The following is a 26,222-nucleotide window of genomic DNA, read 5'->3' as shown; positions in this document are numbered from 1 at the left end:
GGAAAAGCCTCTTTCCTGGCACAAAACTCACTCCAAGTGGGGCTCGCTGCTGGAATAAAGCAGATCTCGTTCAGCACCATAACATTTTATTAAACTACACTATTTCAAGGTCACATTGATGGCAGGGAGAACATTGCTATCAGTGCATATTTCCTGGACTAAGACTGTGTTTGGAGCATCCAGCACTTGCTGAGGAGAAGGACACCGGAATAGAATCCTTAAGAGACAGTAAAAAACTTCTACAAAAGTCAGGGCAGTTGGGAAGCCAGCTGAGAGATCAAACACTTCAAGCCAAAGCTGTCAGGGAGGGTTATTTCTTTTTAAAAAAAGTTTTTGCTCTTACCTGGTGGTCACCTCCTCTCAGCTGAGGTGGAAAGCAGCAGTTTGGAACTCAAATCCCCCTGTCCCTGCCTGTTCACACCCCACACAAATATTGTGTACTGCTCCTTCACTCGTGGCCTGTGCTGACACCTGCACACAACAGTTTGAAGTGTTCTACAGTTATAAAAACCTGCTGCAGCTCTAGACCAAACAATAAAAAGTAGCAGAAATACATTCTATACAGAAGTAAAAAAACAAAAACAAAAACAAACAAAAAATAAACCCCAAAACAGTTGAGTTTCAGACAAATATTAGAGCACGTCAGGTTGGATTTAAAAAGTCTTAATTCTAACACCTAGGTCACTATTTCTAGTCTCCCCACAGCACCGGCTCAGAGCTGCTTCCTGGCACAGAGAGGACCCCCCCAGCCTTCCCAGCACCCTCAGGAGCAGGGTCACAGCCCAGGGTGGGGGTGACAGACCTTCCCCAGGGCTGCAGGCAGGGGGGTAGATGAAATAAGGCCATTTTCAGTCTTCCTGGGGAAGACTCGTGGTGGGTGGAAGGCGTTGCCGGTCCCACCGCGGCGAGGTCGGGCTCTTGGCGGAGCAGGAGGTGGGGACGCTTCCCAGGAATGTGAGGAGTTATGTACAGGAGTCTGCAGGGAGAGGGGGCTGGAGGCTCCTTGCCCAGGGAGGTGATGCCCAGCCAGCTGGGGCTCTGCTCCACGGAGGTGTTTTGGGGGGTCAGTAGCACCCATCCTTCCAGGAGTCGTCCTCGGGGGCCTGGGGGGTCTGTGCCGACTGAAGGAACCTGGTTTGGGATTAAAGAAACCAGCTCAAGCAAAGCCCCAGCGACCTGTGATGGCCACAGCTTTGAGGATTTACCACCATCAACATCTCCCTGCCCCTCCTGGGTGGGGGGAACTGCTGCTGGCACATCCTGGGCACCAACAGCACCAATTCCAGGCACTTCAGGGATCCTGCCATCGATCCTGCCCTGCCAAGCTACCAACACCTTTTCCTGGGGCTTTATCCCATCACTGAGACCAAGAGAAATATTTTTTCCCTGCAAATAAAGCTGAACAAGTGAAAAATAATCAGGTTTGCAGAGTGCTGCTACAAGTGATGAGATTAAAAACTCCCTTTTTAATATGGTTGTAAAGAAGGTAGACACATTTCAATTTAAGGCTGCAATGGGACATAAAACAATCAACCCTGGTTTGATTATTAGTCTGATATCAGCCAGAACATAATAATAAGTCTGAATCTACTTAATTTCCCTCAATCATGAAATTCTGCTGTACGATTGTAGCATAAATAGCTGCAAAAAAACAGCAACAAGAACAAAAATTGTAAGGTTTTGGCCACCACTCTACGTGCTCTGCTTTCACCCTGTTGTATAAGTCATGTTCAAATCAAGCCTTGTTCATTTGTCCCACTTTTCCAACCCTTCTAAAACCTGATTAAGCTTTGGACAATGCCAACCTACAGACCTGGCTAAAGACTAAGGAAGAAAAAAAACCCACCACACGTATTTTACCAGAGGCAAAGTTTCAGAGGCACCAAAAGTAGGTCAGCTGGGAAGATTTCATTAACAAGTCCTTTGGAAGAGTTTTTCCCCTTCACAAAAACACAGGTTATGCACCAAATAATGTTCATTCTCATTTCTAACACAAATCAGTTGGAGCTTCTTCATTTTCCTGGCAGCCAGCTTTATTTAAAAAAAGCTTTTTTTTTTTTAAATGGATTTAATATTGACAGGTTTGCTCACAGATTATGTGGTAAAAAGGGGGCATCTCTCACCAAGTGATGAGTCCCAGCCTGGCAGTTCACACAAAATTGAATGTCAGAGGTATTTAAGGGACTGGCACCCTTTGCCTCTTGATTCACTGGCCAAGAATCCTCCAAGTTGAGTCCTTCCCTCACAATTCTGTGATTTTATGATTCCATCTAAAGGTATTCAGTAGCTCAGATCCAGCTCCAAACCCACATCCCCCTTTAGAACTGGCGATGAAAATGACTTAAGGAAGGAATTCTTGGCTGGGAGGGTGGGCAGGCCCTGGCACAGGTTGCCCAGAGAAGCTGTGGCTGCCCCCGGATCCCTGGAAATGTCCAAGGCAAGGTTGGACGAGGCTTGAAGCAACCTGGGGTAGTGGAAGGTGTCCCTGCCATGAGCCAGATGGATTTCAAGGTCCCTTCCAACCCAAAGCAGTCTGGGATTCTGTGGTTCTTGACTCCCTGAGAGCTGCCAATCCCTCCTGGCCCTGCTGAGGGGCTCTTTGGATCCCTGGTGTTTTCTGGGGGGCTGAGGGATGCAGCCTTTTCCTCCCTTCCTTCCTAATTTGGAGCCTTTCCACACCAGGCCCACCTGGTACCTCCCGAGGAGTTTTTCTTTTCAGAAGGTTTGGTCTTGGCTACTTCCAGCTGATCTTTAAGGTCCCTGCCAACCCAACCCAACCCAACTCACTTCCATGATTTATAAAGAAGTTTTCCTAACCTGTGAACTAAAGGCAGGCACTGGAATCCACAAGGTTTGGTGCTCCCACTCACCTCCTGGCCGGGGCCGTCGCCTTCCCCTTGGGCACCGCGATCCCTCCGACGGCCGTTCGCGCCTTCAGGGCGGAATTTTTGGCGCCGGTGACCATGGTGGTGGTTCTGGAAGTGCAACTGGTGCTGGGAGAGCCCGTGTGAAGCGAAGGGGCCTGTGGTTTCCTGACTGCAGAGCCAGGGGCCGTGTAGCTGCAGGGTTTCACCGCCTGCCTGGGGGCCAGCAGGGAGTTGGTGCCCGAGCCGGCCTTGACGGGCGGTCGCACCGTCAGCGGGGACTGCCCGGCACCCGAGGAATACCTGAGCTTGCTGGGAGTCAGACCTGCCCCCGGGGAACACAGCAGGGAAAACACTTCAGGATGCTTCAAGAGAGAAAAGGGGATGAAGGTGGATGTGGGAGATGAGGCACTGACCTGCTGACCGCTGCTGAGTCCTGGGAATTCGGCTGCTGGGCACCTGCAGGTCGGACTCCAGGCTCCGACTGCTCCTCACGGAGTCGAGAGCGCGCAGGCTGCTCCTGGCCAGGTTGGGCATGCTGTGCCTCAGCTCCTCTGCAAGCAAAGCACAGCCTGTCTGCTGCTGCTGCTGCCCATGGAGGTCACCATGGTTTAGGCTGGCTCTTGAAACATGCACTTAAAAATAGAGGAGTCTGCATCTGGTTCTCAGCTTCCAGGTCGTAAGTTTTGAAATCATCGAGGTTGGAAGAGACCTTCAAGATCATCCAGTCCCACCATGACCCCTAAACCACGTCCCCAAGTGCCATATCCAGACACCGCCTGAACACTCCCAGAGATGGTGACTCCACTGCCTCCCTGGGCAACTCATTCCAAGGCCTGACCACTCTGACAGTGAAATAATTGTTTCTAATACCTAATCTGAACCTCCCCTGGCACAACCTGAGGCCGTTTCCTCTTGTCCTTTCAGTTGGGACATGGTACAAGAGCCCAACACCCCCGGGCTCTCCTCTCCTGTCAGGGAGTTGTAGAGGGTGAGAAGGTCCCCCCTGAGCCTCTTCCTCTCCAGGCTGAGCCCCCTCAGCTCCCTCAGCTGCTCCTCAACAGACCTGTGCTCCAGACCTTTCCCCAGCTCCATTCCCTTCTCTGGGCAAACTCCAGGACAAATCTTAATGTCCTTTTTGTAGTGAGGGGTCCCACTGAACACAGGACTCAAGGTGTGGCCTCACCAGCGCCCAGCACAGGGGGACAATCCTGCCCTGGTCCTGTTGCCACTCACATTTATTTTTGATAGAGGCCAAGATGCCACTGGCTTTGCCCACCTGGGCACACGCTGGCTCACACCCAGCCAGCTGCCAGCCAGCATCCCCACGTCCCTCCTGCTGAGCAGTGTGGGGACACGTGTGTCACTCTGACATTAGCTCAGCCGGTTAGAACGTGGTGCTAACAAGGCCAAGGTTGTGGGGTTGATCCCTATATAGGCCCTTCACTTAAGAGCTGGACTCAATGAGCCTCTGGGTTCCCTTCCAACCCAGAAGATTCATAACCTCCAGGGCTCACCTTTGCTCTTGGGGTCCCTTCCCCCCGAGCAGCTCTGCCCTGGCTGTGTGGGGTTCTGTGTGTCCCCACGAGCTCCAGGGGCTGGTGTGACAAGCTCCCCTTGGCTGTTGGTGTCCCTTCCCCCCGAGCAGCTCTGCCCCGGCTGTGTGGGGCTCTGTGTGTCCCCAGGAGCTCCAGGGCTGGTGTGACAAGCTCACCTTCGCTGTTGGCGTACTTGAGCCGGTCCTGCACGGTGCCGTTGCCCGCCCTGCGCGGGGCGCGGAGCCGGGGGGCGGAGCCCCTCCCGTAATCCACGCTGGACGAGGGGGACTGGCAGCGGGGGGAGCTCAGCGGGGACGGGGAGTATCGGTGGGCGCTGCGGAAGGACAGGGAGCAGTCGTAGTCGTCCTCGTCCTCCAGGCTGTAGGTGTCGAACTCCTGGTCGCTGTAGGTGCCGCGGCGCAGCGAGTGCAGGGATGCGCTGGAGCTGCGCCGGGACACGGAGGCGGAGCTGGAGGCGCAGTCCTGCCGCAGGCCTGGGGACACGGGGACACAGGGACACGCTCACCACACGTTCAGGGAGACCTTCCTTACCCAGCTGTGACACAGAGATACGAAGCTCTGATGGAGAGCCCGAAGGTCAAGGTGGGGTTGGGTCAAAGGTTGGACTTGATGATCTCAGAGGGCTTTTCCAGCCCCGTTGATTCTGTGAAGGTGGGGAAGGGCCTGGAGGGGAAGCCACATGAGGAGCCTGAGGGCACTTGGTCTGTCAGGAAAAGCCTCTTTCCTGGCACAAAACTCACTCCAAGTGGGGCTCGCTGCTGGAATAAAGCAGATGTCGTTCAGCACCACAACATTTTATTGAACTGCACTATTTCAAGGTCACATCCACGGCAGGGAGAACATTGCTATCAGTGCACATTTCCTGGACTAAGACTGGGATTGGAGCATCCAGCACTTGCTGAGGAAAAGGACACTGGAAGCCTGGAGAAGACTGAGGGAAGAGCTCACTGCAGTTCCAACTTTGTGGGGAGGGGCAGAGGACTGAGCTCTGCTCTGCGGGACCAGGGACAGCCCCCAGGGAATGGCTGGAGCTGTGTCAGGGCAGGCTCAGGGTGGATCTCAGGGAAAGGCTCTTCCCCCAGAGGGTGGTTGGCACTGAACAGGCTCCCCAGGGCAGTGGGCACAGCCCCAAGGCTGCCAGAGCTCCAGGAGGGTTTGGATGATCCTCTGGGGCACAGGGTGGGACTCTTGGGGATGGTTCTGTGCAGAGCTGAGGGTTGGACTGGATGATCCCTGTGGGTCCCTTCCCACTCAGAATATTCTGTGCTAGTGATTAAATTCACCCTGGATGGAGGGTCAAGTGAACAACTGGCCTTATGGAGACACTCAGGGCTCATGGAATCCTTAAACTGGATCGCTGTCACCCACATCCATCCTCTTTAATTCCAGCCAAGAGCTCACATTCAGTGGACCTCAACTTATTCCCAGACACAAATAACTGAGATTGTGCACCACATATTGCCACCAAGCTCCCTTGGGTTATCCAGGAATGGGAGGTCTAATTCACAGGGTGAGTGTTCTAGTTCAATTAATTACACACCCAGCAGCATTTCAACAGGTGGAAACAAAGGTCTGAAGGCCTGTTTTGCACTGCCAGCTGGGTTATTTACAATTTACGCCTTTCTCCAAGTCTCCCTGCCTGACAAAACACAGGCAACTTTAACAAAAAGCAGCTGCTCCCCACTCTTCTCCCTTCACAATGAAAATACGAAAAGCTCCCATCTATTTCTGTGGAAACTCTGGAATGTGCCAGGATTTCCTTGGTGCTTTTTTTGAAGTGATTGCAAAGCATAAAAGAATGGTCAAGTCTAGAAAGGAGAAGGCTGTTATTTGCTTTATTCACCTGAATACAACTTTTCCTCAGCTGCAAAACAGCGATGACAAGATCTTCTGTCTTACTGCTCTTTTTGGTCTCATATCCCAATTCCTAGGTCACAGTAATTTTTTTTTTTAATTTATAAAGGCACAGTACTAAAAGTAAATGTTTTCCTAAAGAAAGACAGAGAACTTCAGTCTCTATTTCCTGTAAATCAAATTAATCATTCACTTGCACAGAAACACAGCTCCAAGCCCTTTTTCCACCTTGCTCTTCAATTAGGACCCCAGCCAACTTCCAGAAGTCAACAGAAACTTCCCCAGGGATTTAATGATTTCGGGGCCCTGAATTCCCCCCCAGGTCTGGGACACAAACAAGTTAAATTTGCAGAGCTGCCTCTGAGCACTTTACCAGAGCAAAAGTGCAATTGTAAATTCAGCTCTTTCAGTTTTAGCAGCCCTGAACTCCTGGTTTTACTCATCACAGCAGTGAAAAACCACCTGTATATTGAGTGAAATGAACAGCTTGTAAAGCTGAGCCCTGCAGAGCTTCTGATTTCAGGCTGCTCAGGAACCCTAATCTTGACATGCAGAATGGTTTGCTGGGTTATTTCCTCCCAGCTGGGTCATTTCCCACCTGGGGCAGCTCCCCAGAGCAGTCACAGCACAGGAGGATGTTGTACAAGTGCCATGTTGGCAGTTTGGGTGTGGAGACTTTCCCAGGAAGCCCCTGCAAATCACCAGCGTCATTGTTCCGTTGGGGAAAAGGGGAAGAGGAGAACACTTGGCATCCCTCTGGAGTTGCCCAGCTGTAACACAAAGGAGGTGGGTGCCACCTACTCTCTTCCTGAAGGCGTGCCATGACCTGGACATCCGTGAGGTCCTGCAGTTTGTACCCCATGGAGATGGAGTCGTCCGAGGTGCTCAGCTCGCTGTCCACCGACGACTGGGAGCTCAGCGCCGAGTGCATGCTCAGGTAACCTGGGGGGGGACAGAGGGCACACAGACAGTCACACACCCTCCAGACAGCACAGCATCCAGCCCAGGAATCAACCAGTGCACCTGGGGAGTTGGGGGATGGCTGTGAGAAAGAATGTGGAAGTTAGGAATCACTTCAGGACACAACCATTATCAACCTGCAGTTTTCAGGAGTGAGGGAAAAAAACTGTGGAATTCTGCCCAGAGGGTGGTAAAGAGATCCCCAGTGGGGATTTTGAGCTTAGGGATATATTTCAAATATCAGTAATACTGGTGCTTATCTTGAGGAGAAATCAAGCAGCAAAGGTACCCAAGGTGCTGACCGGGGTGTCGCTGAGCGGTCAGAGCAGCAAAAGGAGCCAAGGAATAAAAGGGTCAGAGGACAGAACCTCAATCATCAGCTCTGCCCTCTGCTTTTGCAAAGCAGAGCTTACCCTAAATCCCATCCTCCCATTTCCTGAGGTTTACCCATTTTTTTCCCCTCCCATCACAAGCCAAAGTCTCTCTTACAGGGAAGGACAGGGCTTGCTCATGAAAACCAAACCGGGAGGATCTTTCCACCAGGGAAGTTCTTCTGTTTGAAGGATCATGATGATAATAAAAATAACATCACAATCATCCCAAAGTGCTAATTTTTACCTCTTGGTATTTTTAAGTCAAGCAAGTCAGTCTTTTCCTTGGCAAAAAAAGAGTTCTGCTCTTTGCTGCTGAAACGGGGAGAGAACAAGATCTGAGCTCTGGGTTACTGTGGGAGGGCTGTGAGTACAGACCCCATAACTTACAGAGCTATTTTAGAGGAGAGGACATCATTAATTAACTTAATTAAGTCCAAGACAAAGTTGCAATTAGTACTTCATAGCTTCAGACCCACAAGAAGCAAAGTTAAAACACAATCTGCCCAAGATCAGCTAAAGCAAGAGCCTAAGGGTTCTTTTCTTTCAGCTTAAGAAGTAAATCCTGCTCAAGCAGGGACTGAAATAATCACTTAAATAAAATCAACAAGTAGAGACAAACCAGGAATAAAATCAGGCTCTCAGTGTATGGTGAGCTCAATTAACCTCAAATTCCTTGTTTGAAAGGCATCATCCCATTCCTTTCTTCCTGGGGTCAGGAAAAGACAGGGGAAGAAGCTGAAATAAAGCCATCCTTTAGGATGTGGCACAAGGAACAAGTAGGAGTTTCCTGCTGGAATTACCACCAACAGGTGTACTTTTTAATATCAGCTTTATAAAAGGCAAAGTTCCCAACTCAACTCCACGTGTTTAGCTCTTTCCAATTGACAGCTCACCTCCAAAGCAAAGCTGCACCTGCGAAAACATCCCCAGGCAACCCTTTTTTGCTTTTTAAGAAGGTAAAAAAAAAAAAAAGAAGGTTTCTTTCACATCAAGTTCCATTGTTAAACAGGCGTTCTGTTTTCAAACATGCAGGATTTAGCAATTTCCACACAAACAAACAAACAAACAGGGAAGGCTCCTTTGATAAACAAAGCCGAGAGGCAAAGCAGTTGTGCCAGGAAACAGCAGGAACTGCACCAAGGATAATAAATAAAGCTCCTGGAAGAGGGTCTGTGGCCCCCACTCTGGAGGAGCTTCGTTCTCACACCTCCAAACCCACCCCTGAGCTGCCTCCAAGGTAGGAAATCTTCCTCCAAGCACATTTAAGGCTGAAGGAAAGCTTTTGGTATTTTGTTTTTTAGCTGCCCACTCAGCCAGCTGAAGGCTTTACCCTGGAGACTTTTACCTTACAGCACAAGTGTCTGTGACCTGCATTAAATCCAGATTTCCAAAAGAAACTGCCCCAAAGTCTCCCACCCGAAAACTGAACCTGAGTAACTTTATAAAAGGGAAACACCTACAGACCAGAACATCATTCAAAAGCAGTATTCTCTTTAAGTCCCTTATGATTAGTCCAACTTAAAAAAACACAGAAAAAGTTCTAAAATCCCAAAGGAGAAACAACTCCAAGGCATTTAAAATGCAAGGAGCTTTTCTCCCACAGAAGGGACACCCCCTAGGGCTGAGTGAGCAAACCAAAAGGAGAAACCACCCCCACACCCCCACGGGTGGAGGTGCAAAAGGACAACTTTTCCCTAACTCCTCCTTGCATTTTAAACAGCCCATGCTCTATGCCATGCCATACCTGAGCTGCCACAGGTTAGTAGTGCTTTGTTAGTCGATTTGAGGTGCCCGGGAGAGTTTAGTGCATTGCTACAGGAGCCTGGCTCTGAATTCAAGTTGGGAGATGCCAGGGGGCTGCAATACAGGTTTTTCCATCTACTGGCTAGAAGGAAAAATACAAAAAAGCCATAAAAGGTTAGCCAGTTGTTTATGAAACACAGAGCAAGATAAAGAAACAAGATCTAGAGGGGAGCAAACAAGATTAAATGACGTCACAGGGGGACTTCAAATAAGAAGTGGGGGTGACGTGATGTCACCTGTTTCGTCCCTTCTGAAGAATTCCAAGAATAATTCCTGACAAACTTGGCTTTAAAAGAGCCACATATTTCAGAAAATTCCAGTGCTGGGCTTCCCAGATGACTGTTTCCATCAGTATTTCCCACTCCTACTCCCCACCTGCACTTTAAAGAACTCCTGGAACTTCATTATTCCAAAGTTGTAACGATGGAGTCAAGGCAGCACTGAAGTACAAAAACTATGCCTTTGGGTTAAAGGAGAGCAAATTAATATGGAAAACCAACTATCTGAGTTAAATTTATTTTCAGCACACACACTCAAGTGGTCATGACACAACCAAAATAAGCCAGGGAGCGAAAAGTTAGTCCATCTCTCCTTAGTGGAGCTGGAAAGAGCAGCTCCACCACTGAGGAAAATGCTGTGGATGTATCTGTGTATTATTATATAAGTGGAGACTGTGAGCTGGATATATTCAAGGAGCTGAACTGCCCACAGAACTCAATTCTCCCCGTTCTGAGCATATCAGCTAAGAAAATACTGAAGATTCACCATAGAAATATATTTTCTTTTTGATTTCTCCCACATAGGTCAGAGCATTTTAGTTAAAAGGAGGGATAAAGCACAAGTGAAGCCTGGAACGTTTCAGGCAGAAAGCAGAGGGGTGGTTCAATGGGTTTTTATTCAAATTTTTCAGTGCAGATGGTTTATAAAAGCAAATGAAGTTTGTCCTCAAAGTCTATTCAGGAATGTCGAGGTTAAACTCCAGAGAAGCCTGAGCACAGACAGTGCCAGACACTGTTAACAGGAAAAAAACCCAACCCAAACCCCCAAATCAGCGACCTCAGACTCGACATCCCTGAGGTCAAATTAGTGGTTCAAGGGAAAATTCACATGGAGACAAACCCAACATCAAACCCTCGGACAACAAACTGGCAGTTGTGTTTCCAGCACTTAAGAAGAGCCCTGAACTTCCAAACAAACCCTTCCAAGCCCTCAGTGTCCTTGGCTCTCAGGATTTCAGCCTCTTTTCCACATGTTTGGAAGGACAAAGGTAGGATGTCCAGCTGCTGCATCCCACTGATGTAGAGGGAGGAAGAGAATAAACTCATTTTTGTCCTGAAGAAAACCCTGCATCGGTTCTAAACAGCTCCATGTTTTCATTCCAGGCACATGGAGGCAGGATTTCCCCTCAGGATTTAGTGACACAGCCAAAGCCACCAGGAAGTGCTTTTAGGGGATGAGAAAACTGGAAGACAAACTTGCTTTCCAACTGACACAATTTCTTCAAGTTGAATATTTCGTTTTTGTGAGCTTGGAGCAGCTGACAACTATTTTACACCTTAAGAGTTGGTGAGGGAAAGAGAGGAGGGAAAGAGAGGAGGGAAAGAGAGGAGGGAAAGAGAGGAGGGAAAGAGAGGAGGGAAAGAGAGGGAGGGAAAGAGAGGAGGGAAAGAGAGGAGGGAAAGAGAAGGAGGGAAAGAGAGGAGGGAAAGAGAGAGAGAAAGAAAGAGAGGAGGGAAAGAGAGGAGGGAAAGAGAGGAGGGAAAGAGAGGAGGGAAAGAGAGGAGGGAAAGAGAGGAGGGAAAGAGAGGAGGGAAAGAGAGGAGGGAAAGAGAGGAGGGAAAGAGAGAGGGAAAGAGAGGAGGGAAAGAGAGGAGGAAAGAGGAGAGAAAGAGAGGAGGAAAGAGAGGAGGGAAAGAGAGGAGGGAAAGAGAGGAGGGAAAGAGAGGAGGAAAGAGAGGAGGGAAAGAGAGGAGGAAAGAGAGGAGGGAAAGAGAGGAGGGAAAGAGAGGAGGGAAAGAGAGGAGGGAAAGAGAGGAGGAAAGAGAGGGGAAAGAGAGGAGAAAGAGAGGAGGGAAAGAGAGGAGGGAAAGAGAGGAGGGAAAGAGAGGAGGGAAAGAGAGGAGGGAAAGAGAGGAGGGAAAGAGAGGAGGGAAAGAGAGGAGGGAAAGAAAGGAGGGAAAGAGAGGAGGGAAAGAAAGGAGGGAAAGGGGGGTCAACCATTAGAAACACCCAACAACACTAGGACTCCTCATAAGGAACAAAGCTGCAATCCCAATTTCCTGGCATTCTCTGCCCCCCCCCCCTTCTCCTATTTTTCCTCGACACATTTTTCCCATTCAGAAACTTTTAAATCCTGAAAAACTGAACCATTCCAGAGCCTGAAAACCCCGAGATCTTTTTTTTTGCTGCTTGGATTCTGAACACATTAAAAAGAAAGTGGAGTGAGAGCCCCTACCTTGGTCCAGCCTGTTGATGAGGGTCCTGCAGGCTGCCTCGATCTCGGGACTGGGATTATCCAGCACCTGCCGGCACCATTTGAGGGGGGAGGAGGTTTTCTCCTCTGCAGATTTCCTTGGGGACACATAGAGCCTTTAAATTAAAAAAAAAAAAAAGCTGTTTAATTCCAAGTAGCAGTTACTAGGATACACCTGGCAGTAACCAGCACTTGTGCAGATGAAAAGGATTCGAGTTTAAATTGTGTGTTACGATTAAGAGACAATTTCCTACCACAAGAGGACAATTCAAGGGTTGGCAGAAAAATTAACAGAGTCACTGTCACCCCTCCACTTCCCCCTTCCAAAAATCCACCTCCTGCCAAGGGCAGCAAGGCTGGGAGGTGCTTTAACTCCAGCTTCCAGGAGTCTAATTGTTGGATTTTTTTGGTCAAATCCCTCTGGATGTTCCAGCTGGCACTGCAGGCACCAGCTGTCTCCTCCCAGACACCCAACAGGAAAAAGCCCATTCACAGATTTCAGGGATGAGCCACTGCCATGGAAGATTTAGGAATTTTCAGGCCGTTGGGAAGTGTGATTGTGTGTTATCTCCCTTTTTTTCTCACTAAGATTTAACCAGTTTAGAGCTCTGGATTATTTACAAGGGATTGAGTGTAAAGCAGCATCCTTGTTGTCTTTCCAAAGTCCAAAATTCCTCTGGAGAAAGGTCAAAGGCTGGAAGAGCCTTTGCTATAAAACAACACATTTGTATTTTTAAAGGCAAAAAAAAAACCCCAACCAAACAAACAGCAGCTCCCTGTATTTTAACCTTTTTGCTATTCAAAAGTCATAAAGGGGGGAAACAAAATCAGTCCTGTGTAAATAAAAAGGTGTCTTAATGTAATATAACAAATATTAAATAAAATAAATAACATTTTAAATTAATTAATTATTAATAATAAAAAGGCTTTAATTCTTGCACATCACTTGGAGAACACCCTGGTGCAGAGGGCACTGTTTGTCACTTGTGAAAGGTCATTATTCCCTATTTATTGCCTCCTGACACTCCTCTCATGACTTCACACCCAGCTCCATCTTTTTCAGGGAGCAGATTCAGCCTCTTCCCTCCTGTCTCGTACAGAAGCTTTTCCATGCTGAGCTTTACACAAAACCACAACCAAATAAAAAAAAAATAATCCAAGAGCTGCTTTGCTATTCCCAAAATAAACCTGAGCACAAATATTCCTGAATCTCCAAAGGTACCTTTTAGGAAAGACACCACACACACATCCCCCTTCCCAGTATTCCTTCACGGATAAATGAGCATCACAACCACTCAGATCCAATAAAACACAGGAAGCAAACAAAGTGCTGCTCCTTCCCTCTGGATTTATTTTACAGTTCAGACCACAAAAGGAGCAGGAAAATCATCGACCAAGAAAAAAAGAGGCCAAGAGCCTCCTTAGGGCAGGTCACGCTGTTCTTCCCAGGTTTTGGGTCAAGGCAGAAAATCCTGCTCTACTTCAGCAGTCCTTGCTCTCCTTCCCTGGCTCGGAGCGGGGCTGTTCCCAGGAATATCCCAGCTGAGGAAGGAACACTTTGTGGGATTGCCAGAACCTTTTCCCTGGCTGCCAGAGGACCCTCGTTTTTCAGCTGACAAGAGATTTGACAACAATTGTTTTCACTCGCAATTTCCCCGAAGTCAATCAGGTAACGCAATTTTTCGGAGCACTGAGAGGGATCTGATGAAATAAAACTAAACTAAAATAAAATTCTGGTTTGATTTCACAGCATCAGGCTCACTGTTTTCCTTTTCCAGGTGGCTTTGGAGATGGATTCTTTGTTTAAAAAGACACAGAATTTGATTTCTGGCGGGTTTGGCTTCCCAGGCTGTTCGATTTGCCAGGTTAACTTTGCAGTTCATTCCAAGGACTCAGTATGTTCTGCTGAAAAGGCTTTGAATTCCCATTCCCTTCTGTCAAATTGCAAATAAAAATCAGTTATTTAGAGAGTTACAAAATGCAGGAAGTCAACACTTGGGCCACATATTCCCAGTTTGAGGTGCTGGGGTTTTACTGCATAAATTATGAAACAGCAGTGAGATTTTCTTCAGCTGCTGAGAGGAAACCTTTAGATAAAATATTTTTCTTTTCTGCTGACTAATGTTTGTGTTTTATTTTCCCCACACGAGGTATTTTACAACAAACATCTCTGGTAAAAGTTGTGCTGTTCCACAAGCACAAGGTGAGATTTTTTTCCACTCCATTAAGATTGCAGGCACTCAAAAATAATTTGTGGGACAATCTGCACTTTATTCTGCCATAAAGTACTGAAAGCAAAGCATCTTCTAGAAATACTATTTTTCTTTTGGAATCAACACCACAGGAGGATTTCCCGGCTGCTGTCACTGGATTTTGAAATTGCTGCTCTAAAGAAAGAAATGTAGGAAATATTACAACTGTCTCAGCCTCATAAAATGCACTGGGGAAAAAAGCACCTTCACAACCAAATAACACATCAGAGCAGTTCAAAGACTGCACAAGTCAGGATGGGCTGAGAATTTCAGACCCTCAACACACAGAATAGTCTGTAAATGCTAAAAAAAAGAGAACTCAGGCAGCAGAAAGCCCCAGAACCAGGACGTTGGCAAATTAAACTGAGCATAAAGTGAAGCTCACTTCTGAGCTTGGTTTGTTGTGCATCTTCCACAGCACTTGGCACCAGCAGCTCCAAAAATGGCAAACACTCCCCTGATTTTCAAACCTCTGAGTTCCACACAGTGCCAATGAGAGAGACCTGAGGCAGCTAACGTGTTTACAACAATTTAGGTTTAGAAGATACACCTCCACCAAGCACCAAAAGGCAGCTGAGTTCCTCTACAAAGCACGGGTTTCAAACAGGTAACACATTTATTTTCCTTTCCATATCAGAGAGTTCATTTTCAGATTTATTACCGTGCTTTGCTGTTCTCATCTCAAATCTAAACACTCCTGCTGAACAGAAACACCAACACAGACAAGGCCCAGGCAAACAACACTGTCCAGGGCCTGAAGGGATGGAAAAACAAGAGGGAAAAGTGAGACAGATCCTGTGGAGAACAATCCACACAAAAACAGTCTGAGCTCTGAGCCTTTATTCCCAAGAAAGACAAGTTGGAAAGGGGGGAAAAAAATGATACTGCAAAGACACTTTCTCATGTCTATGTGGGGACTAATCCTGCTGCACAAACTCACCCAGATCTAGTCAGGAAGTCACAGCAGCTCCAAGGATTGAGTCACTTTAATCCCCTGACCTGGCCAAGAGTCCCCACAAGGATCAAAAGGCACCTCGGGGGTCAAGTCCAGAGCTGAGTGTTGATGCTGAGCAGCATCTGCAGCAACCCTGCAGCACATCCAGAGCCTTTTCTCCACCTCTTTGGCACCACAACTGAGCAACTCCCCTGCCCACCCCTCATTTTACAGCAGTGGAAGATGGCCAGGCAGCCAAGGCCTCCAGCACTTCCCTCAGCCTCTGCCATCAGAAGGAATTCACCAGGAATTCAAGTTGTGCTTTGCCCTCAATGCCACAGGAGCAGGGAGGTTTTCCCTTCCAGGTGACTCTGCAAGGAAGGTGGGTCTGGGAATGCTCCCCCAAAGCTGCCCAGAGGGTTTGGAAGGAGCTCAGGGGGTGTCCCAGCGAGGCAGATGTGACACTCTCCGTGTGTCACCTCACTCAGCCGGCACAGGCAGGAAACGTGCTCCTCACACCACAGCCAGGAAAAGGTTGGGATGAAGCACCTGGACATTATTTAATGCCAAAAACACCTCGGGAAGGTTGGAATAAAGTGACCAGGCTGAGAAAAGAAGACCTTGCAAAAATTGCTGCTTTTAAGTCACGTCCGACTTTTCCAGCAGAGTCCTGTCACAAGGAGAAATCACAGGGAAACAGGAAACAGGGAAGGTACAAATCCAGGGAATTCAAGTTCTCCCCCAACTCAGGGGCACAAGGTGATGTTTTGGTATAATTTCTGGATTTTGTGCACAACCACATCCTCATTTGGTGGAGCTTTCCCAGAATTTCTTTCCCTATCAGCCAACAGCAAGTTGAATTCCAGTACTATGAATTAAAAGCCTTACAAACACGAATATAGAAAGTCACTGGACATGGGGTAAGGCTGAAAACACCAGGAAAATCCAGGGAACACCCAGGAAAATCCTAAGTAGTAATTCCTGGAGCAAACCAAGCTCCTCCTCCCTACAAACACCAACTCAAGGGCACTTCATCTGAACATGGATTCAAGCAGGAGACAACAAACCACTGAGCTAAAGGGCAGCACAACCTGTCAGTGGAAGGTTTTTGGGAATGTAGAACTGTGCAAGGCACGGATGCAGCAGCAGCAACACAGGGGGTTCAACTGAGGGACAGAGATTCCTTCTCCTCCTCACCCCCCAAAAAAAAACCAGGCTGAGCACACCTGTGCACTCACATAGACACCCTGAAGATTTTACATGTTCCTCTGAAAGGAGCTCTGGAATTTAAAGGAAAGGTAAAGGGGTTTGTGGGAACGTTGTGGTGGTTTCTTTTAAAAAAGCAGAATATACATAAGAGCTTATCTGAAGGCTCATGTTAAACCACTGGCAGTTCCACCACTGGGATCGAGTTGTTAAGCAATAGCAGGAGCAACACAGGGCAGACACAAACACAGGCTTGGTTCCTTCCAACAAGGAGAAAACCTGGAGTTGTTCAAGGCGAGGCACAGACTTCTCATCCCATCAGAGGGGATGGAGGCAAAAATCCGGTAAAAAGGATGAAGAGTATAGAAAAAATTTAAGGTTTTCAGTTTTGCTATTTCTTGATCTCTCTCCCAGGTCTCAGCAGGAAAAGTGACATCCCTTGGTCAGTTTAGCTGGAGCAGAGACCGAGGGCAGAGCTCTTGGGGAGCTGCAGCTTCCTCAGGAGGGGCAGGGAAGGGGCAGCTCCAACCTCTGCTCTGTGAGCAGGGACAGCCCCCAGGGAATGGCTGGAGCTGTGTCAGGCAGGCTCAGGGTGGATCTCAGGGAAAGGTTCTTCCCCCAGAGGGTGGTTGGCACTGAACAGGCTCCCCAGGGCAGTGGGCACAGCCCCAAGGCTGCCAGAGCTCCAGGAGGGTTTGGATGATCCTCTGAGGGACAGGGGGGATTGTTGGGGTGTCTGTGCAGGGCCAGGATGATCCTGGGGGTCCCTGCAAACTCAGGAGATTCCGTGATTCTCTGAACTGGCAAAACACCAAACAACTAAACCCCCTCAAAGCAGGGGAATGCACAACAAACAGCTGAGCACCAATCAGGGCGTGAAAAACAGCAAACCAAACACACACAGAAAATCACAACCCAATTCCTACTGCAGGGAGCACCCAGGAACGGCAAACACTGAGCGACACAAACAAGAGCACGTCTGGTTTGTCCCCTCCTGTTTGGGTAACAGCCTTCCCAAAACACCTCGGGAGCCTGAAGGGAGCAGCCCACAGCGACCTCCCCAGCATGGAAAGCCCAGATCCACTCGATTAGGTCTCCAGGATATTTACAATTTTGAGCAGCTATTTGAGAAAGGGACCTGAGGAAGCAAAGAGAGGGCAGAGTTACAGCTGTGGGTGGGGGGCACTGCTTCGAGTTTCACACCAGCCCAGGCGCTGCCATGAGGTGTTAAAAACAAAGCCTTACACAAATCCCAGCCAAATACACCAAATAATTTCAAACCAGAGCAGGAACTGAGACTCCTCCTGCACCCCCAGAGAAGCCCTCCACCCACCTCCCAGGGAAAGGGCTTTTGCTGTTCCTTATCCAGACCAAGTGGCAAAAATCCACACTAGAGGTTTTCCAACCTACTAAGAAGTCACAGGGTGAAAACACAACCAACCTGTTTAAAAACACAACCTGTTTTTAAAACTAGAATGGGGAAGATGGAAGATGTCAAATGTCTCTTTTTGAAAGTTTCCCACTCCTCGACCCCTGTTTTAAACACTCCCAGACTTTACAACAATATAAAATGAATTCTTAGTATTCTTTAAGGTGTAAAACATCCCCTCTAAAGATGATATAAAAGAACTCGCCAGCAAAAGGACTGGGCTTGTTACAATTTATCAATTCAGTGATAGGAAAAAACAAAGCCATTTTCAAAAATCAGAAAGTATCTGAGTGCACAGGATATGTATCAATATTAGCTACAGGTTTTTTTTTTCCCTTGTGCATCATATTTAAAAAAGGATTGCAAATACAACAACAAAGTCAGCTATTCCCTTTGACTGCTCAACTTCCACCCAGGCAGGACAAAATTCCCCCAATCAGCAAAGCCACCTTATTACAGCTGATCCTAAATCCACAGATTAAGGGGGGTTTGTTGGTTTATTTTTTGGTTTGTTTTCCTTTTTATTTTTTTGGAGGAACAAAATCCCCTCCTTCTCCTCCAGCCTGTTTTTTTGGTTATTGCAAAGGGAATGCATCAATACCTGGATGGGCTGGAGGGGAGATGTGTTTGTGGTGAGAATTTGGGATACCTGGCAATAGGCACAGGCACACAAATACCGATTCTTCCTTCCCCACTTTCAGAACAAGCTCTAGAACAAGAGGCCATCATTGAAAAGAGCTTCTTGTTCCCCCAGGTTTGTTTGAGGAGAGGAAAAGGGAACAGATGGGAGAGATGCAGAATAATCAAAGGTAATTTATGGAAACAGCACAAGTGCTTTGTACCATCCCATTATCCAGCTCCTCAAGGCACCTCTTTTCCACATGTTACCCCATTCCAGGAAAACACAGGAAACAAACCCACAGGGATCCTGCAAGGTCTAGAGGGAAAGGTACCTGGGAAAGAAGGATCTTCTTAGTTTAGGTTAAAGACCTGAGCTCCTGAGCACGGGATCTCTCCTGATGGCACTGCAGACAATTCCCTGCCTGTCCTGTATAAACAGGAATATAAAACTGGCTGCTCTCGTTAACATGGAAATAATAAAGCCTGCCTTCCAAATTCAACTTGTTAAATGTAGTCCCCTTATTTATTTATAAGGAATCTGCTCAAAATGCTGTTTAGGAATGCTGAAGAGTTTCAGGGATCAAGTCAGAACCAGTACTTGGGTTTTAAAAATAAGCTTGCAGAGGAAAAAAATAATCCTGTTTTAAACATAACCTTGAATTTAGGCTTGAGCTGATGGCATTACCTCACTGAGCCCCACTCCATTAACACAAACTTTATCTTCAATGAACAGCTAATGAAGGTTTGGGTTGTATTCAGCAGGGCTGTCCTCACTGCCAGATTCATCTGGCTACACAAATCTGAAACCCAATTTGCAAAGCCCTGAGGCTTCAAAGTCTTCAAAATTAAGAAAAATTAAGAAAAAAAATGAGGAAATGAAGGTAAAATCCCAAGTCACAGCTATTGCAGGAGCTGGGATTCGACTGAAACTTTAAATTTCCCTTGCCCCTGCTGGTTTATAACACAAGTTCTAAACGAGGCTGCTGGTGGAGGGGAGAGTCCCACAGAGTCGGGTCAGTTCAGGATTACATCATTGATCTGCTTCAGTTCATGTCTCTGAACAAAAGAGACGGTTCACTGCAAAGAACCAGCCTTGAGGAAAGGGAAAGGGTTTGTCTCCTCAGGTACCACAAATCCCACATGGTCCAGGGATTCTTATTTACAAGATTCTTATTGAAATGCAGTATTTGATGTACAAGGTTTAAAAGCTTTGTTGCTCGTTCATCTGCATGAGCTGTCTGTGATTAAACTTAGAGGGAAAAGAAAGCTTCTGTGCTTCAGACAGAAGAAAGGGGGAGAGACAAGTCCTACAGTTAAACTGATTTTTTTTATAAAATGACATTCTGGCACACTGGATATAAAAATAAGAAGAGCCCATAATGAGACCTGAATTCTTATTGCTAAAAACGAATAGAAATCATTTCACACCCAAACACAGGAACTCCCACTAAGTTCCCTCTCCCCTCCCAGGCCTGGAGACACGTACCAGCAATCCTCCTCCTCGGTGCAGTTCTCAAGTTCTAACACTTTCACTTCGTCCAGATCTGCGTTGTTTGAAAGGCTCTCTAGGTCTGCACACTTTTCCCTGGGATCCTGCTCGTGGATTCTGGCTGTGGGATGGATCCCCAGCAGCTCCGAGCCGTTCCTCGCATCCACGCAGGAGGAGCACCTGTCGATGCCATCCTTGGGAGGCACCTCCTCCTGGGGGGCACTGTGGCAGCTGTATTCCCTCTGGGCATCCACGGCTCTTCTGAAGCAGTTGTCCTCTCCTTCCTCCTGCCTCATTTTGCTCAGCTGGCTGTGCAGATCCACCATGATCTGCAGCTCCTGCTTGTCGGCCATGGCGTTGATGCTGTTGTTGAGCTCCGTGCCCTTGAGGCCGGCGTTGTCCCCCGCCACGCTCGTCCCCAGCACGTTCCTGCTGCTCTTGCTCCTGGGGTGCTGGTTCTCCAGCTCCAGCCTCCTCACCAGCTCCCGAAGCTTCCTCACCTCCGCCAGCTCCGGGCCCACCTCCTGGGGCGCGGGTTCCGTGCCGGGGCCCATGGCCGGGTGTTCCGGGGGGGCTCTGCCCAGGTCGGGCTCCAGAGCGTGGTCCTGCTGGATCACCGGGGCGTTCCCGGGCACCACCATCATCCAACAGGCACCACGTCACTGCAAGGCACGGAAAACGTGTCAGAGGTTGGAATCACACATCGAAAGGTCTGGCTTTTATAAGGACCAACTAACTACACCAGGGTAGGGGTGTCTGAGTTTAACCAAAATCACCGATTTTGAACGTGGCAAACCCCACAAACCCCCTGCTTTTCTACAGTTAGGGTGAGCACCTGTTGGGTTGTAAGTGAGCTCATAGAAAAGGAAGCTGATTTAATCCCCCACAATAGTTTGGTTGCCATCTGTTTACCAACAAAATGCAAAATAAAGGCACTGGTTGAGCAAAGTCAGGAAGCCTCGTTAACGAGGTGCTGACGTCAGGCCACGCCAGCGCTGAGAAAATGGTAAAAACATCCTTTGTTTAATACCAGGTTTATCCTGCAAAAGCAGAAAAAAAAGCTGGAAAACATTCCTTGTATCACCTTATACCACAGTTAAGGACAGGAACCGCAGTCACAGGAAAATAAGCATAAATAATGCCTTTATTGGCACGTTTTCCAGTTACAGCTGAAAAGAGAGGTGCAAACACAGCCAAACCCAGCAAAAAAAATAGATATCCCCCCATAAGATTACATATTCCATTAAAGTTCCATAAAATGAAGCCATCCCTCTGGTTTTCCTTAGCTGATAGAAGGAAGAGTGTACAGCTCACTGTCACTCAGGCAGCTTCAAACTGCACAAGGGTTTTTGTTTCCCCAAAAAACTGAAGTGCATTTAACAGCAGTTTGACAGCACTCGCAGAATCATAAGCACACACTGACTTTTCCCCTCTACTAGTGGTTCATGTGAGTTTTCAGTTTCATTGGGTGCATTAATTTCCAAGTTGACTCTTCACTGCAAACCCCTAATACCGAAAATCCCCCTAATTAATGGTCCACAGAGCGAGTAAAATGGCTTAAAAATTAGAAATCCTTTCTATTCTGCAGGAGGGCAAATAGACTGAGAGAAGAGGGGGTGAGACAACACAGCCAATTCACAGTTTAAAAGATTTGATGCAGGTGTTACAACTGTAATCAAACCCTGATTATTTTATTTTTTTTTGTGGTTGGGGATGTTCTTCCTGTCCCTCTCTCTGCTGCTTGAAAAATTGCCTTATTTTTAAGGCCAAAGTGGCTGCAGGTAGAGGAAACCACAAAAATTAACTGTCACACAAAGCAAGGAAGGTTAAAAATAGACACCCCTATAGTAATCAGCATCTCTCCACTCCTTAAGTCACTTGTAACAGCAGTGGCTGGGTACTTTTCCCAAAAAAAACCCCAATTTATTTTGTTGGGTTTTTTACCTGGCATCTCTTTTTTAATTATTTTTGTCCTCTACGTGCAAGATGAAGATTTGCAGCTTCCATTTGAATAAATAATGAACACGAACAGCACTTGTGAGGAGCTGAAAGCCAACACAATTTACACGCAGCCCATAAGCAGCGCTGCATTTCGCCTTGGGAAAAGGAAATTCAAGCGTGCAGTTACCAAGCAATCCCATTCCCACTCGTGTGCCAGCCTCCAAAAAACCTCCTTGCGAGGATTCTCACTCCTAAAAAGCCACCTGATCCCTTGTGGGTACGGGCACGGTGTGATTCCCAGAGATATCCCAAAGCTCGGGAACTCTGAGGATGTGCCAGCAGGGAGTTTAGGAGTTCCACTGTCCAAGCCAAACACAGTAGCAAGGAGGTGGGTCACCCAAAAAAATCCCTTCCCCTGCAAGGATGAGGAGCTCCCAAAAAAAAAAAAAAAAAAATCCCAAACGTAAATGCGGGGGAAGAGCAGATTAAAAGCGGTTCAGTAAGTGTAAAAGCCACCCAAATAAAGCCGCGGGGACACGGGAAGGAAAAGACATAAACGAGCAAAACTTAATTTCATTGTGTGATGAAATAAAGGGGGGGGGGAGAAGAAATGAAACACATTAAAAAAAAAAAGGGGCAAAAAAAGGCGGCAGCCGAGACAATAATTCGGAGTTTCCCGAGCAGACATCCGGGTGTCTCACGGCGGGTAACGGTCCCCGCTCACCCCGGGGGCTGCGGGGGCTCCCGGGGGGCCGCGCTGGCCACGGGGGATGTGATGGCCACGGGGGCATTGTAGTGGCCACGGGGGATGATGTAGTGGCGTGTGGGGGGGTGATGGCCATGGGAGGCTGAGGAGGGGGCTGTGATGGCCAGAGGGGCTGCTGAGGGGCTGCGATGGCCGGGGGCGGCTGACAAGGAGGACTGCAGGGGGCCTCTGAGGGGCTGTGATGGCCGGGGAAGGGACTAGAGGGGGCTCTGAGAAGTCAGGGGGTGTGTGTGGGGGTGGTGGTGTGCAGGGTGCTCTGAGGGGATGCGTGGGGGTGCTGTGGGAGGGTGTGACGGGTGGCGGGGCCGTGGGAGGATGCTGGGGGCGGGGGAGGCTGTGATGGCCGGAGGGGGTGCGGGCTGCGAGGGGATCCGAGGGGGCTGTGAGGGCCGCGGTCGTGCTCGGTGTGGGGCGTGGGGCGGCCGGAGGGGCTGTGCGGGTGCTCTGAGGGGGCTGCCACGGCCATGGCGGGGGGAGCGCGCTGGGAGGGCGCGACCTCCGCGGGGGGCGCGGGCGCGGCCGAGCGGGGCAGAAGCGAGCGCGGCGGGCACCCCCACACACACACGGACACACACACAGCTCGGACGGTACCTGGCTGGCCGGAGGGATGGATGGCGGTCCGTGGGCGGGCAGCCGCCCGCCCGCTCGCTCGGTGCCGGGGCCGGGGCCGCCTTTCTCCGGCGCCGGCTCAGCCCGGCCCGCGAACCGCGGGAGGCGCCGCCCCCGCCCGGCTGTGCGCGCGGGAGCGGGGGGGGCTCTGCGCCTGCGCGGCACGGCCCCGGGTGGGCCCGGGGAGTGAGGGGGAATGAGGGGAGAATGGGGAAAAGAGGGGGAATGGGGAGTGAGGGGAGAATGGGGAAAAGAGGGGGGAATGAGGGGAGAATGGGGAAAAGAGGGGGAATGGGGAGTGAGGGAGGAATGGGGAGTGAGGGAGGAATGGGGGAATGAGGGGGAATGAGGGGAGAATGGGAAAAGAGGAGAATGGGGAAAGAGGGGAGAATGGGGAAAGAGGGGGAATGGGGAGTGAGGGGGAATGGGAGCGAGGGGGAATGGGGAAAAGAGGAGGAATGGGGAGTGAGGGGGAATGAGGGGAGAATGGGGAATGAGGGGCAATGGGGAGTGAGAGGGGGGAATGAGGGGATGGTCCTGAAGGGAGAATGGGGGTGAGAGGGGGAATGGGGAGTGAGGGACGGTCCATGGGGAACTGGGAGAATGGGGAGTGAGGGGAGACTGGGCAGAAGAGGGGGGGAATGGGGAGTGAGGGGATGGTCCGGGGAACTGGAAGAATGGGGAGTAAGGGGGGAATGGGGAGTGAGGCGATGGTCCTGGGGCATAGTGGGGGAATGAGGGGGAATAGGGGAGTGAGGGGCTGGTCCGGAGGAGCAATGGAGGAATGAGAGGATGGTCCTGAGGGAAAATGGGGAGGAGTGAAGGAGGGAATGAGGGTGAGAGGGTGAAAGATGGGAGTGACGGGGATATGGGGGTGAGTGAGGGGAAAGGGGTGAGTGGGAGGAAAAGGTAGTGAGGGGGGAAAAGGGGGTTGAGTGAGGAGGAAGGGGTGAGTAAGGGGGACGTGGGGGTGAGAGAGGGGAAAAGAGGTGACTGTGCAGAGTGATGGGGGAAAGGAGGTGCGGGACGACGATATGGGGGCAAGGGGGAGTGAGGGGGAAAGGGATTTAGAGGGTTATGGAGCGGGTGAGGGGGAAACGGGGTGAGTGAGGGGAAAAGGGACAAGTGTGGGGAAAAGGGGTAAGGGGGGAGCGAGGGGGGGAAAGGAGTGAATGAGAGGCAAAGGTCTGAGCGAGAAGGAAAGGGTCTCTCCCTGCGTGTCGATCCAGACCAATACACAAAATGAAGCTTGGCCCAAGCCCCGGGGAGTGTAACAGCTCCTCAGGACACAGTTTCATCGGGCAACAATAAAAACACCGTCATTCTTCTGCCATCCTCCTCCCAAACGCGCCCTCTGGCACCTTTTGATAAGGAGCGCTGGATGTTTTGCAGCCACCAAGGCCGAGGGCTGTGAGCAGAATATTTGATTGTGTACCAGTTGGCCCGAACACCCAGTCCAGCCCTGGCACTCAGGAAGGTCTGTCCTGGTTTTTTGCTGGTCTGGAGTTGATTTTGTCGTTCTCTTGTTCATTTTCAGGGGTTCTGGGAAGGTTTGGAACTGTGCAGAAAACGGGATCTCTGGAAGCTGAGTGCCCTGTGCCACCACACAGGGGCTGTGGGGCCAGGATGGGTTTGCCTCCATCTCTGCTCAGTCACTGGCAGCACATTTCATAGCTATTATAGGTGTATTTATTTTACTATTATTTTATTTATAAATAATTATCAATCACAATTCTTATTAATCATACTCTTAATATAAATTTTATATTTTATATGTTATAATTTTATAGCATAATAAATTTAATTATAATAAAGTATGTTAATACTGTTAATATATTGATAATAAATTAATATATAATGTTAATAATAAATTTTAAAATTAAACACATCTAGAAATAATATCGTTAATAAATTAATAGAAGTTACTTTGTAATTTTTAATTATGATACATTTCTTATGTTATTATTATAACATTATTAATATTATATATATTTGAGTTCCTGTGAAGGAAACTGGTCAAGGTTTGTCCCTACAAGCAGCAGGATCCTGAGTGAAATCATTCTGTGAAAGAAAATGTGTCATGTAGGATAAATCTGCGTGCAGGTGACCCTTCTCCACAAATACATGGGGATACCAGGAAATGGGAAGATTTACTTCTTTAAATCAAAGTAATTTCTTTTTTTGTTCTAAGGGATAGGTCTGTAATTCTTCCAAAGCTCAGGCCAAAACAAATTATGAAGCATAACATTTTAAGGGTAGCTGGAGGTTCCTTTTGGGTGATACAGGTTGTTAAGGGGAGGAAAATGCCCCTTGAATCCTTGGTGATGCTACACACAGTTGTGAGCTTGATCCCAGGAAATGTGTGAGGAAGGGACCGGGAAGACCCCCAAGAGCAGCAGCCCAGACCCCTTGGTGGACACAGGGAGGATTTCTCAGCTTGGGGCCCACTGAGGATCATAAATTATGGAGTTGTAAAGGCTGGAAAAGCCCTCCAAGACCATCAAGTCCAACCCTTCCCCAGCAGTGCCAAGGCCACCACCGACCCCTGTCCCCCAGTGCCACATCCACAGGGCTGTTGAATCCTTCCAGGGATTAGGGACTCCACCCCTGCCCTGGGCAGCTGTGCCAGGGCTGGACAATATTTTTTGTGAAGGAATTTTCCCAACATCCAACCTAAACCTGTCCTGGCACAGCTGGAGGCTATTTCCTCTCCTCCTGTCCCTGTTCCCTGGGAGCAGAGCCTGAATCCCCCCGGCTCCCCCTCCTGTCAGGGAATTCCAGAGCCAGAAGATCCCTCCTGAGCCTCCTTTTCTCCAGGCTGAGCCCCCCCAGTTGCTCTCAAACACAGAGCACTGTGGATTAGGATTTCCCTTCCCCAGGAAATCACAGGTTTTTAGGACAACCAGACCCCTGAAATTTGTGGAGAACATCAGCCCGTATTTGCTGAGCCCACCCCAGCTTTGAGGCCGTCCTGCCTCGTGGTCCTGCTGCTCCTCTCCCTCATTGCCTCACCCTCCAGCAGAGCCTGGGCTGGCTTCGTGGATGGGCCACCCAGGAGCACAAATGACACAGCCCACGAGCTGCGAGG

At 48.9% G+C, this 26,222-nt stretch overlaps 1 protein-coding gene across 2 annotated transcripts; it reads right to left on the bottom strand.

The window, feature by feature from the left end:
- Positions 1–69: 69 nt before the first annotated feature.
- Positions 70–23,247, bottom strand: LOC126637490 (SLAIN motif-containing protein-like). 2 transcript variants are annotated; one of them, XM_050310818.1, is made up of 9 exons: positions 23,117–23,247; positions 19,816–20,480; positions 11,870–12,003; positions 9,356–9,496; positions 7,079–7,219; positions 4,579–4,896; positions 3,281–3,418; positions 2,871–3,189; positions 70–1,131 (listed from the first exon to the last, which is right to left on the bottom strand). In XM_050310818.1, the coding sequence occupies exons 2-9, from the start codon at positions 20,460–20,462 to the stop codon at positions 1,065–1,067; spliced, it is 1,905 nt and encodes a 634-aa protein (XP_050166775.1). In that variant the 5' UTR covers positions 20,463–20,480; positions 23,117–23,247; the 3' UTR covers positions 70–1,064. The 2 variants fall into 2 exon arrangements, with proteins under 2 accessions (XP_050166775.1, XP_050166776.1); XM_050310819.1 differs by lacking the exon at positions 9,356–9,496.
- Between the last annotated feature and the right edge of the window lie 2,975 nt (positions 23,248–26,222).

The sequence above is a fragment of the Myiozetetes cayanensis genome, unplaced genomic scaffold (genome assembly GCF_022539395.1).
Source record: "Myiozetetes cayanensis isolate MyiCay16 unplaced genomic scaffold, myiCay2020 scf15, whole genome shotgun sequence".
NCBI lineage: Eukaryota > Metazoa > Chordata > Aves > Passeriformes > Tyrannidae > Myiozetetes > Myiozetetes cayanensis.
The sequence above is the reverse complement of the archived record's forward strand: the minus strand, read 5'-3'. Positions and strand labels throughout refer to the sequence as shown.